Below are 12,463 nucleotides of genomic sequence, written 5' to 3' on the forward strand. Positions count from 1 at the left end.
CACGCACGCTCTCTCTCACACGCGCACGCTCCCTCTCTCTCTCTCGCACACACGCGCTCTCTCTCGCACACACACACGCTCTCTCGCACACACACACTCTCTCTCGCACACACACACACACACACGCTCTCTCACACACACACGCTCTCTCACACACACACACACGCTCTCTCACACACACACACGCTCTCTCACACACACACACACGCTCTCTCTCACACACACGCTCTCTCTCACACACACGTTCTCTCTCACACACGCTCTCTCTCTCTCTCGCACACGCTCTCTCTCTCTCTCGCACACACGCGCTCTCTCTCGCACACGCGCTCTCTCTCGCACACGCGCTCTCTCTCGCACACGCGCTCTCTCTCGCACACGCGCTCTCTCTCGCACACACGCTCTCTCTCGCACACACGCTCTCTCTCACACACACGTTCTCTCTCACACACGCTCTCTCTCTCTCTCACACACACGCTCTCTCTCTCTCACACACACGCTCTCTCTCTCTCACACACACGCTCTCTCTCTCTCTCACACACACGCTCTCTCTCTCTCTCTCACACACACGCTCTCTCTCTCTCTCACACACACGCTCTCTCTCTCTCTCTCACACACACGCTCTCTCTCACACACACGCTCTCTCTCACACGCACGCTCTCTCTCACACGCACGCTCTCTCTCACACGCACGCTCTCTCTCACACGCACGCTCTCTCTCACACGCACGCTCTCTCTCACACGCACGCTCTCTCTCTCTCTCTCACGCACGCTCTCTCTCTCACCTATGCTCTCTCTCTCTCACCTATGCTCTCTCTCTCTCACGCACGCTCACGCTCTCACGCACGCTCTCTCTCACACGCGCACGCTCCCTCTCTCTCTCTCGCACACACGCGCTCTCTCGCACACACACACGCTCTCTCGCACACACACACGCTCTCTCGCACACACACACGCTCTCTCGCACACACACACGCTCTCTCGCACACACACACGCTCTCTCGCACACACACACGCTCTCTCACACACACACACGCTCTCTCACACACACACACGCTCTCTCTCACACACACACGTTCTCTCTCACACACACACGTTCTCTCTCACACACACGCTCTCTCTCACACACACGCTCTCTCTCACACACACGCTCTCTCTCACACACACACACACACACACACACACTCTCTCTCTCTCTCACGTGCGCTCTCTCACACACACACACACACACACTCTCTCTCTCTCACGTGCGCTCTCTCTCTCTCTCGCACACACACACGCTCTCTCGCACACACACACGCTCTCTCGCACACACACACGCTCTCTCGCACACACACACGCTCTCTCGCACACTCACACGCTCTCTCTCTCACACACACACACGCTCTCTCACACACACACACGCTCTCACACACGCTCTCACACACACACACACGCTCTCTCACACACACGCTCTCTCACACACACACGCTCTCTCACACACACACACGCTCTCTCACACACACACACGCTCTCTCACACACACACACGCTCTCTCACACACACACACGCTCTCTCACACACACACACACACACGCTCTCTCACACACACACACGCTCTCTCACACACACACACACACACGCTCTCTCACACACACACACACACACACGCTCTCTCACACACACACGCTCTCTCACACACACACACGCTCTCTCACACACACACACGCTCTCTCACACACACACACACGCTCTCTCACACACACATACACGCTCACACACACGCTCACACACACACGCTCTCTCTCACACACACACGCGCGCTCTCTCACACACACACACACACACACACACACACACACACACACTGAATAGCACGTGTACGAGACTGCCTGTATGAGTGTGTATATATTGGTTTATTGTGCGTCACTCCTGGTGTGAGAGGCTAATGAAGGATGGCATGGAGGCCACTGAACTCATTTTGGCGTCCAAACTGCTCCTGTGACCTGTCGGACCCATTAACCTCCCCTCTCCCACCACACACACACACACACACACACAAGGGCGGGCGGCCGCGCAGGGGACACAGCTCAGTAAAACACAGAGAGGCGCTCGTTGCTCACTCTCAGCTCTCACCTCTTCGGCCATCATTTACTTTCTTTATTACCATTAATGGTTATGTCCCTGGCTACAAATCCTGGGCGCTCTCCTAAAGCTGTCAGGGCAGCCCGCGGCCCCAGCAAGCATTGCAGTCACCTTGACAGGCAGACGCAGGGCCTGTGTGCCACCGGGCTGGGCCTGGGTTCATTAAGATTCCACAGCAGAGGGAGAGGGAGGGTGGAGGGACATAGGCCCACTGAGATATTTGTGCAAGTAGTTACTATCCAGCCACCATACAAACAGGAGAAAGATGTCCATCAGTGAATGAAATTAGTATATCAAGATGTGTGTATGTCCTCTTCATACAGCTTTGGTGAACCAGGGAGTCTATGGGGATATAATGTGTGTTTTTTGTTGTTGCCATGGCTACTGCTGAATGGATGGACCATCATTGTGAATGGACACATTCAACTGTGACACATCCATTTGATAAATGTTACAGAAAGCTTAAAAATAGGAAACTATAGACTTACTGCCAATGTGGAAAACTGGGAATCATCAACTTGATATGTTATAGTAAACACAATTATAGTAAAAACTATAGATTTACTGCGAAATGGATACATCTGTTATTTTCCTATTTTTCTATAAAAAAAAAACAAACACATGATACATTTTCCACATTTACTGTAACACAGACTGTAACACACACAATCTGACGTTTCTCTAGCAACCAGCATCCGAAAACGAGCGCGCACACACACATTAACACGCGCGCTTGCAGCAAAACCTGCAAAAAAAAACGTGCATGTAGTTGTGTTTTGTCATGAGCAGATTTGTCATGTAAATTTGGAATGGAGTCATGTTTATGCAGAGAGAGGGAGGAGAGATGGGGAGAGAGAGAGGAGAGAGGAGAGAGAGAGACGGAGGGAGAGGGGGAGAGACGGAGGGAGAGGGGGAGAGACGGAGGGAGAGGGGGAGAGACGGAGGGAGAGACGGAGGGAGAGACGGAGGGAGAGACGGAGGGAGAGGGGGAGAGACGGAGGGAGAGGAGGAGAGACGGAGGGAGAGGAGGAGAGACGGAGGGAGAGACGGAGAGACGGAGGGAGAGACGGAGGGAGAGACGGAGGGAGAGACGGAGGGAGAGACGGAGGGAGAGAGGGAGAGACGGAGGGAGAGGAGGAGAGACGGAGGGAGAGGAGAGACGGAGGGAGAGGGGGAGAGACGGAGGGAGAGACGGAGGGAGAGGGGGAGAGACGGAGGGAGAGGGGGAGAGACGGAGGGAGAGGGGGAGAGACGGAGGGAGAGAGGAAGCGGTGGGTAGTCAGTGCCCGTGGAGCACCGGGAGAAAGAAAAAAAAATCTGCCTCGGCAAAACTTTTCATTCTGATTGGAGACAAATGATATGGATGTCCCTCTCCCCAGCAGCAGCCTCAGGCGTCACACTGCCATTTCTATGCAAATAACAACTTGACGCTTCTCTTTCTATTATCCCACCAGGAGCTGCAGCAGTATGACTGGGGAGATGAGAGGAGGGGAGAGGCGAGGGGAGTGGAGGGCCTGATCACTGAGCCGGAAAAATGTACACAGCGTGAGAGAAATAGAGGATCAGAAAACACCATTATAATTTCTATTCTTCGATTCAGACGTGACACCGTCTTTCCGCCTCCTAGTTAAGAGGGAGCTGTCCGTTTTATTGTTCACTCTTAAGGGATATATCCTATCTATTCAATGGCCATCTCTACAGTACAACACAAATATATACACACACCACTTTGGCCTCTTCCTCAAATTAACTGCAAAATAAATGGCATGACCAACTATTACATATTAACAGTGAAATTCCAGATTAAAATGCAGAAGCGTTAATTGCATGAACTCAGGAACAATCTACTTGGGTCACAGACGACGGAGCACAGTGCAAAAACACATTAACATGTCTCCTCCTCTCTTCAAAAAAAACAACAGGACAATTAAAAGAGTATTAAAAGACACTCACTGTATCTGTTTTATAGATGGTTCATTTAATAAATGTGTAGTCTTGTTGTTAGTGACGATAGTGAGTGCTGCAGCTGACCTCTTAAGGAAAAAGACAAAGAGCTAATGTCCCTGCCCAGAGGCCGCATTGGAACGCTGCATCCTAGCAGAATACCTCTCAGTATTTCAGTGAGAGTTTCGTGTGCCATGAGGTACAACCAGGAAAGGGGAGTGATGCTGGCTCTTACCTTGTTGAGAGCTCCAGCACCAGTGAGAATGATGTGGGAGTTCTCCACCTGAATGGTTCTCTGACCCAGCCTGACCAGGTAGGCTCCGATGCCTATGGCTCTACACGTCACCTGGAGAGAGAAACACACACAGCCTGCTTAGGAAACCCCTAGTCAAGTGCATGTCAGTGATCCGGGTAAACCCATTCTTACATCTGCCATCCTCCGCCTCGTAAGAGTAGCACTTAAGTAGTAACATGACAGACCGTAAGTAGTTGTGTGTTTAGGTGTGCATGTGTGTGTCGGTACATCCAGTGCGTCGGTGCGTACCAGGTTCATGGTGATGACCTCGTCGTAGGCCAGAGAGGACTCTCCTGCGATCATCCCGGAGCCCTTCAGGTTCTCCACCCCCAGACCGTCATCTTTCCCGATGATGTCAGTGATCTTGTACCTGAACAAGGAAAGGCTCTGTCAGACACATAACACCTCATCACTTCATCCCCCTTCTCCCATTGTCCGAGGGGCTTTTCATGTGTATTCATGCACAGCCCATTGATTCTCTTACAGGTTGTAGTTTCACACTTTCTCCGCTGGCCAGTGAGCTGGATGTATTATCTGTATTGAATAGGGTGACAGTGAATAATAATATGGCTGAGGGGTAATGTCTGGACTCACCTGGACTCTCCCTTGTCCTCTATGTGTTCACAGTAAACAGAATTCAGGGCAGACACTTTCTTGTAGTCCTGAGGGGTCAAGTACAAGTACTTGAAGCCCTGTGGAGAGAAACAAAGACTGAATTAGCAGTCTGCGAGGGACATGCATACACTACATGACCAAAAGTTTGTGGACACCCCATCAAATTTGTGGATTCGGCTATTTCAGCCACACCGTCGCTGACAGGTGTATAAAATCGAGCATGCAGCCATGCAATCTCCATAGACAAACATTGGCAGTAGGATGGCCTTACTGAAGAGCTCAGTGCCTTTCAACGTGGCACTGTCATTGGATGCCACCTTTCCAACAAGTCAGTTCGTCACATTTCTGCCCTGCTAGAGCTGTCCCGGTGAACTGTAAGTGCTGTTATTGTGAAGTGGAAACGTCTAGGAGCAACAACGGCTCAGCTGCGAAGTGGTAGGCCACACAAGCTCACAGAGCAGGACCGCCGAGGGCTGTTTTTAATGGTTCGGGCTAGGCCCCTTAGTTCCAGTGAAGGGAAATCTTAACGCTACAGCATACAACTTTGTGGCAACAGTTTGGGGAAAGGCCCTTTCCTGTTCCAGCATGACAACACCCCGTGCACAAAGCAAGGTCCAAACAGAAATGGTTTGTCGAGATCGATGTTGAAGAACTTGACTGGCCTACAGAGAGCCCTGACCTCAACGAACACCTTTGGGATGAATTGGAACGACTTGGAGCGACTGCGAGCCAGGCCTAATCGCCCAACATCAATGACCAACCTCACTAATGCTCTTGAGGCTGATTGGAAGCAAGTCCCTGCAGCAATGTTCCAACATCTAGTGGTGTCCACATACTTTTGGTTGTGTAGTGTACATGGGCAGAGACATCTGCTAACAGAGTCCTACAACACAAATAATCTCCAAATCCAACTGACCCCTACAAATAATCTCCAATTCTTCAACAGAACATCTACACCCCCATGCCCTATTCTGCCAGCTGACCTTGTAGGGGTCTGCCATGTCCTGCCAGGCCACATGGAACATATGTCTGATCTCCTCTGCCAGGCCGATGCGGGCACCACTGTTGGCAGAGATGTAGATACGAGGGATGCCACTCTCCCTGGACATCTCTGAGGCCTGCAGGAACAGCAGGTCCTCCTGCGGCCCAAACGAACCAATCTTATGTGTGATGTCATTACTGATCACAATGATCTCACGCCCTGCCGGGTACTCTGGGGTCCTGAGCGTCATCCGCCAGGCCACCATGCCAATCTAGAGGGACACACACAGGTAAACATATTCATTTACTCTTCTTTGCATTTACATATGTATAGAGACAATTCCTGGCAAACAGCTACTGAACAATCCTGCCAAAGAAACACAGAGACACCTACAGATCAGAAATGGAACTGCAAGTTTAAAGGAGTTACTCCTCACCTCGTTCCCTCCTGGTAGACGGTTCATCTGCACCAGCTGTCCCTGTGGGTCCAGGACCAGCTCTGTGAAGGTGAGCAGCTCAGAGGGCAGAGGGCATTTGGGCAGGTGGGCGAAGGTTTGAGTGGACTGCCACAGCTTCTTTAGAGCCTGGAGGAAAGAGGAACCAGAAAGAGGAGTCAAGAGACTGCTGCTCACTCTCAGTATAACACGCTTACTGTAGAACAGAGGGCTGCAGTGCTCCGACAGAGATCATTGCGGCGCCGTTGTCATTGCGGCGCGGTCGTCATTTTTCATGCTGCGGTTGGGAGCGGCCGGTCAGACAGGTAACTTTGGGATGAAAATATTTTTGTTGTCTCTCAGATTATTTGGAAACGGTCATCTTTCTGCTTTGTATGCATTAGCCTACCTACTGTATTAAAAGTACATCTTTGTGACATTACTCACACACTCTCAGAATTTGCTGCTTGAAGTTAAGTTAACCTCTTCTGTCCTAGTTGGGCGATGCAAGTCTCAATGAAATACAGTCGGCTGCCTACATGGGAACGTGGCAGTTATCTTCCCAAGGAAACTCAATATGATTCGACTATAGTTCACCAGTAATGTGTGAATAAATATTGATAATGGAAAGAAGGAGGCCGCTTGACCAACGTGAGTCGAGGTGCAATCAAAGAATGTGATCATGGGTGAAAAGGAAAAGGCTACCATGGTGAGCGAGCGCTGCGCATGCAATTCTTCTAAAAGGAAGGCTACATCCTGTATGCAAAACATAGCCCAAGACAAAGTGCAAGTATGAACTCGCATCATTGTTGCTGCTTCCAGTTCAGTAGCCATACGTGCGAGATCAGGTACGCGTGTGGGCTCAATTAAACAAAGTAGGCTATAGCCTATGCATGACCGGAGAAGCACGGGGCAGTTATCTTTCCAAGGAAATGTACTTCCTACATATAAATTAGGCTATAGTTTACTACATTGCCTAGTAATAAATATTGATCACCCATATTTGTCACCGTCTGAAAATCTCCCCACTCCTAAAAGGTAGGCTATAATAATAGCTCAAGAGAAAGTACAAGTTTCTCCAACTCTGCTCTCTTCAAACTACATCTAGCATGTTGGCTGATATAGCCCAGTAATACAATATAAGGGCCATGTGAATCTCTGGTAATTCAATCTATTTCATAAGTTATTTTTGCGCAGGATGAATAAATCAGTCCTGCGCAGACCTCTAATGTAGAGTGATAACATGCAGGATTGACATCAATTCCATTTAAAATTCAGGGGAGACATTTGTATTTATAAATTGGAAATGTCCCCTTATTTATTTTACTTTGTGAGACCTTCATTTCATGCATTGAATTTCAAAAACAAAATGGGAAACATTACAATTAACTTCCTTGATTGACATGCAGTTGACCTCAAACATGATAGTATGTTTTTATGTACACCAGCAACTGCGACCACTGAGCTGTTGTGTCGAGGTCCATACCTGTCTGACCATCTCAGGGAAGTCGTAGACGTAAGTAGTGCCCAGGGACTGCGCCTGAAAGCGCTTGGATTGCAGCAGGTCCTTGGTCACATAGGGGGTGTTGATGAGCATGCCATGCAGAGGTCCCTGCTTGTCCCCATACGCCTGGAACATGATCTGAAGGAGAGAGGACATAAGAGTCACTCACCACACACAGACACTAGCTGCCACACATATCTACACAGAGAACACAGGACGCGATATGTAATGTACCGAAGACAGATATCCGCCATGGAGCCTATTCCAAGAAACAGGAAGCGGTGACAACGCTGACCGGAGCTGTGGATGGAGTTCTATCTGCAATAGGAGAACATGAAGTCATGTTCTTTACCATCCCTATCAGTTGTTCCGTCTGATTAGGTCCTTTGACCAGACCTGGAAACCTGAGCCGTGTCATCACATTAGAGAGATATGGACTCCTCAGAATGAAAACACTGTTTCTCTTGTGCTTCACACAATAAAGTCCTTTTAGAATAAAATAAGGAGTTCATCTCACACATCTGGCTACTGAGACATGTCAAGGGGCCCATGAGAACAAGGTAAGAATGGGCCTGTCCACGCCTGTGCTAAGTGTTGATGAATAAGGTTGAGGACAATGCAACGGAGCCTCACTCAACTCAGCGCCATCGACCAGCTCTTCTCTCATATTCAACATCATACAGCGAATATGGCACCTGCCCAGAAAAACTAATGGGAAACGTTACAGTTCATTATTTCTCCACCGTAGTAGTTGGGGCATTATTTTCTACTAATCTTAGCTGCCTGCATATGCTTTCTGCCAATGACTGTATGACTCATGGAACCTTTACCCTGGTATAGCAATGGAATGGGATGATATATAGATGGATGCAACTTACCTGTTCTCCTACATAAAAATACCATGATCACTGCTAGTCTTGTCCAACAGGCTAGAGGCTGGGCAGACAACTTACAGAACCCTCAGCTCCACTTTACGCAGTAGACTGACTGATCCACAGATGGCATGTCATTTATTTCTTAACTAAACTTCCAAATATTTGAGCATGAACCAGGAGGTGCCCATTAACGTGCATTCTGGGAGCTGAGGGTTCAGTGTGAGGCTGTTTCCCCTGCCTGTGATTGCTTGGGAGTGTGGGCCGCGGGGGATGAACGACGTGCGAGTGCCCCACCTGTCGGTCTTTAGGCCCCAACTGTCCCGTACGGGAGTCGGTGACCTCCTTGTACAGGCTGATGTCCAGGTAGTAGCCTGACTCGTTGGTGAGGAACAGGCGGATGGGGATCTGTTTGCCCGTGGGCGTCAGCCGGATGTTGATCTTCAGCTCAGCCTGGAGCACCCGGAGCTTCCACAGCCTACTGCCGTAACGCATCACCATGGAACGCACAGACTCCTCAATCTGAGCATGTGCACACAGAGGTTACGAATTAAGCATATAAAACACACACACACAGCACCAAAACGCATCACTACATGTACAGTGAACAAACATGGATAAACGCAATGTACACGTGAACAGTGTATGTACAGGTCTTGGGTGTGCTGCCACTGACCTTGGAGGGGTCCATGATGACGGTGGGGACAAAGTTGAGGAAGATGTGGTTGCAGTCGGTGCGTACGGTGGTGTTGTTGAAGGCCACCTCCAGCTCGTCCATGGCCTCCAGCAGCAGACGCTCTGCCTCGTTGTGGAGGTACTCAAAAGACGCCTCCTGGAGATAAGACACAGGACAGGAGCAGAGGTCAGAGAGGGGCACGTTTTCACATACACACACAAACAGAACAGGTGTATTAATCACACACACACACACACACAGGCATTTAAGTCGTGTATCACTATCGCCCTCACCTTGGTGACCAGGTCTGAGTGACGGATGATTGCCCGGACAAAGAAGCGGTAGTCGGTGACCTCTGTTCCCACCTCCACGCGGGCAGCGCCCAGGTATAGGTGCATCTTGTGGTTGGCACAGGGGATGGCGGTCAGGGCAAAGTTACGCATGCGGTTGAGCTCCAGCTGGAAGGCCAGCGCTGGCTCCAAGTGACGGTAGATCCTGTCCTCCTCAAACTAGACACACAGGGGGACAATCAGATATACAGCAAGACACCGTCACACACAGCAAGATACTGTCACACCAACCAATTGAGGGTTCAAGGAATGGGAATGCATTATCCTCTAGGCCTACCATCATCCAATTAGCTGTTTCAGGAGCATTGGGTTTGTATGAGACTAGAGGGTGCCCGCCAGCCATACACTGCATTAAGTAAATGAAATCAAAAGCAATCGCAGACTGCTAATGGGTGTCATTTCTCTTAAATGGGGGACATAATTAAATAGTTAATTACGGTAATGAGTTTTGGTGGTGCCATTGTAGTGAGACTATCAGGGGCCTAGGCAGGGGAAGAGCCATCATTGATCATAATGGAGTGACTTTCAGTGCCAACTAAGGGGTGAGCAAGGAAAGAGGAAAGGTACTTTTTCTGCAACCATCTTATTCAAATTGCCTCACCTCTATTGTTGCCATGATGTGAAATTGACACTCTTCCGCTGTAACTCTAGTCTACACATTGAGAAGCATGGTCACTTGGGCTCATCTTTCATCTAAGTTATATATTCAGTCTGTGTGTTAGCACTTCAAATATGAATTCCCTTATCTTTTTGGGATGGATTGAACCTGTTCATTGACCACTACCACTGAGCAGACCATTAGCTGTTATTTAACAAAAAAAAATGTAACCCCTTTTTCTCCCCAATTTCGTGGTATCCAATTGTTAGTAGTTACTGTCTTGTCTCATCGCTACAACTCCCGCACGGACTCGGGAGAGGCGAAGGTCGAGAGCCATGCATCCTCCGAAACACAACCAAGCCACACTGCTTCTTAACACAGCGCGCATCCAACCCGGAAGCCAGCTGTGTCGGAGGAAACACCGTACACCTAGCGACCTGGTCAGCGTGCACTGCACTGAGACAAGGATGTCCCTGCAGGCCAAACCCTCCCTAACCTGAACGACGCTGGGCCAATTGTGCGCCGCCCCATGGGACTCCTGGTCGCGACCGGCTGCGACAGAGCCTGGGCTCGAACCCAGAGTCTCTGGTGGCACAGCTAACACTGCGATGCAGTGCCTTAGACTACTGCGCCACCTGGGAGGCCCATTACCTGTTATTTTATGGTCGCTCACAAAGTCAGTGTTCAGATTGACACACAGAAGACACTCACCTTGTCTCTGGACCGGAAGGTGAAGAACTTGGGGAACTCTCTCTGTGTGAAAGACAGACAGGTGAGGAGAGAGAGAGAGAGAGAGAGAGTACAGTTACACAAACAGATCCACATGCTGCAAGAACACACGTTGTCAACCTACCAGGTCTCCTGGTTAATAGAGACAGAGAGAGTTAGGGCTTTGAGTCCAGGATTTCAAGAATCCCTGCTCTGTTGCAACTAAGTTACAGAACCAGCTAGACTGAAAATAGACATGACCTTCTAACCTCACTAAGTGGCTACATTTCCTTCTACAGTTCTACATTTCCCCCCTCAATGAGCTGTGATGAGCGCTATGTGAATTGCTGTGACAGTGAGGAGGAACACTATATGGCATCGGTCTGTGATCAGGAAGCGCCTGTTTAACATTCAACAGCCCTGATCTCTTCCCATTTGTGCTGGTGTCTGAGGGTGGAATTACAGTGTATTCTCCCAAACTGCCTTTTCACATAATGACAGACAGCAACAGGAAGCAGGGGAGCAGCGACAGCTAATCTAATGAATAAAACATTCTCTTTTTCACAGGGAGTGATTTGTATTTCTGAACGCTCTAGCTAGAAGCCTGATTGTCAGGTTTGGCTTTGAGGATCGCACCCCACTTGGCCAAACAATACCGGACTAATTGCAAACACACTCATCAACTCAATCGGTATATAATAACAGGACAGTTGTGTATTAGTCTGGGGCACTAATGCCCACTACAAGCCTGTATATAGGTCTGATTTGGTGTTAGTATAACAGCGAATACAGGATTTATTGTGTGAATACACTGGTCTGAAGAGGATGGGCGATTCAGAGGAACTGAGTCTCTACTGTATGAGACACAAACCCACATATGGAGGAGGGCCTCACCAATGGCAGTGATTAGCTCTCATCAGAGCCTGTTCTTCTCTTGTCAAAAGAAAGGGCAGCATTCAAAGGGCTGATGCAGGGAGAGAGAAGGGAACCTGGCATTTACCCAAATGTCTTTAGTCTCAAATGCCGTCATTATCTGCCTGAATCCAACGAAAAGCTACTTCGAGTGGTCCAGGGAAAGGGTTGACAATACAGGAAGACAAACTGTACTGTTCCACAGTTATCATCCACATCTTCCCACTACTCACATGAAACCTCTGGTCCACCTCACAGTTGACTGCCTTCCTGAAATCCTGTCAGCACAAACCCCACAGCAAAGGCAAGACATGGATACAGAGGGACAGAAGGAGACGGAGAGAGAAAAGAGAGAAGAGACAGACAGCAAGCAAAACAGCCAAATTTGAGATACAAATGACGGTCAAATTACAGGCCATTCCAAATTAAACGCGTGACTCTCTCGTGCCGTCTG

General features: G+C 49.3%; 1 protein-coding gene across 15 annotated transcripts in view; it reads right to left on the bottom strand.

The window, feature by feature from the left end:
• LOC120057200 (acetyl-CoA carboxylase-like) overlaps positions 1–12,463 on the bottom strand; it is a 51,210-nt gene that overhangs the window by 15,076 nt on the left and 23,671 nt on the right. For 6 of the 15 annotated variants that reach the window (XM_039005693.1, XM_039005688.1, XM_039005687.1 and 3 more), the window contains 12 exons: positions 12,243–12,287; positions 11,101–11,142; positions 9,735–9,950; positions 9,442–9,597; positions 9,063–9,287; positions 8,128–8,211; positions 7,876–8,031; positions 6,393–6,539; positions 5,958–6,227; positions 4,954–5,051; positions 4,609–4,729; positions 4,300–4,410 (listed from right to left, as the gene is read on the bottom strand). In XM_039005693.1, coding sequence (XP_038861621.1) covers positions 4,300–4,410; positions 4,609–4,729; positions 4,954–5,051; positions 5,958–6,227; positions 6,393–6,539; positions 7,876–8,031; positions 8,128–8,211; positions 9,063–9,287; positions 9,442–9,597; positions 9,735–9,950; positions 11,101–11,142; positions 12,243–12,287 — 1,671 coding nt within the window. The remainder of the gene's footprint in view (positions 1–4,299; positions 4,411–4,608; positions 4,730–4,953; positions 5,052–5,957; positions 6,228–6,392; positions 6,540–7,875; positions 8,032–8,127; positions 8,212–9,062; positions 9,288–9,441; positions 9,598–9,734; positions 9,951–11,100; positions 11,143–12,242; positions 12,288–12,463) is intronic. The other 9 variants (XM_039005699.1, XM_039005697.1, XM_039005690.1 and 6 more) reach the window with 3 other exon arrangements.

This window comes from Salvelinus namaycush, chromosome 12 (genome assembly GCF_016432855.1).
Source record: "Salvelinus namaycush isolate Seneca chromosome 12, SaNama_1.0, whole genome shotgun sequence".
Lineage (NCBI taxonomy): Eukaryota > Metazoa > Chordata > Actinopteri > Salmoniformes > Salmonidae > Salvelinus > Salvelinus namaycush.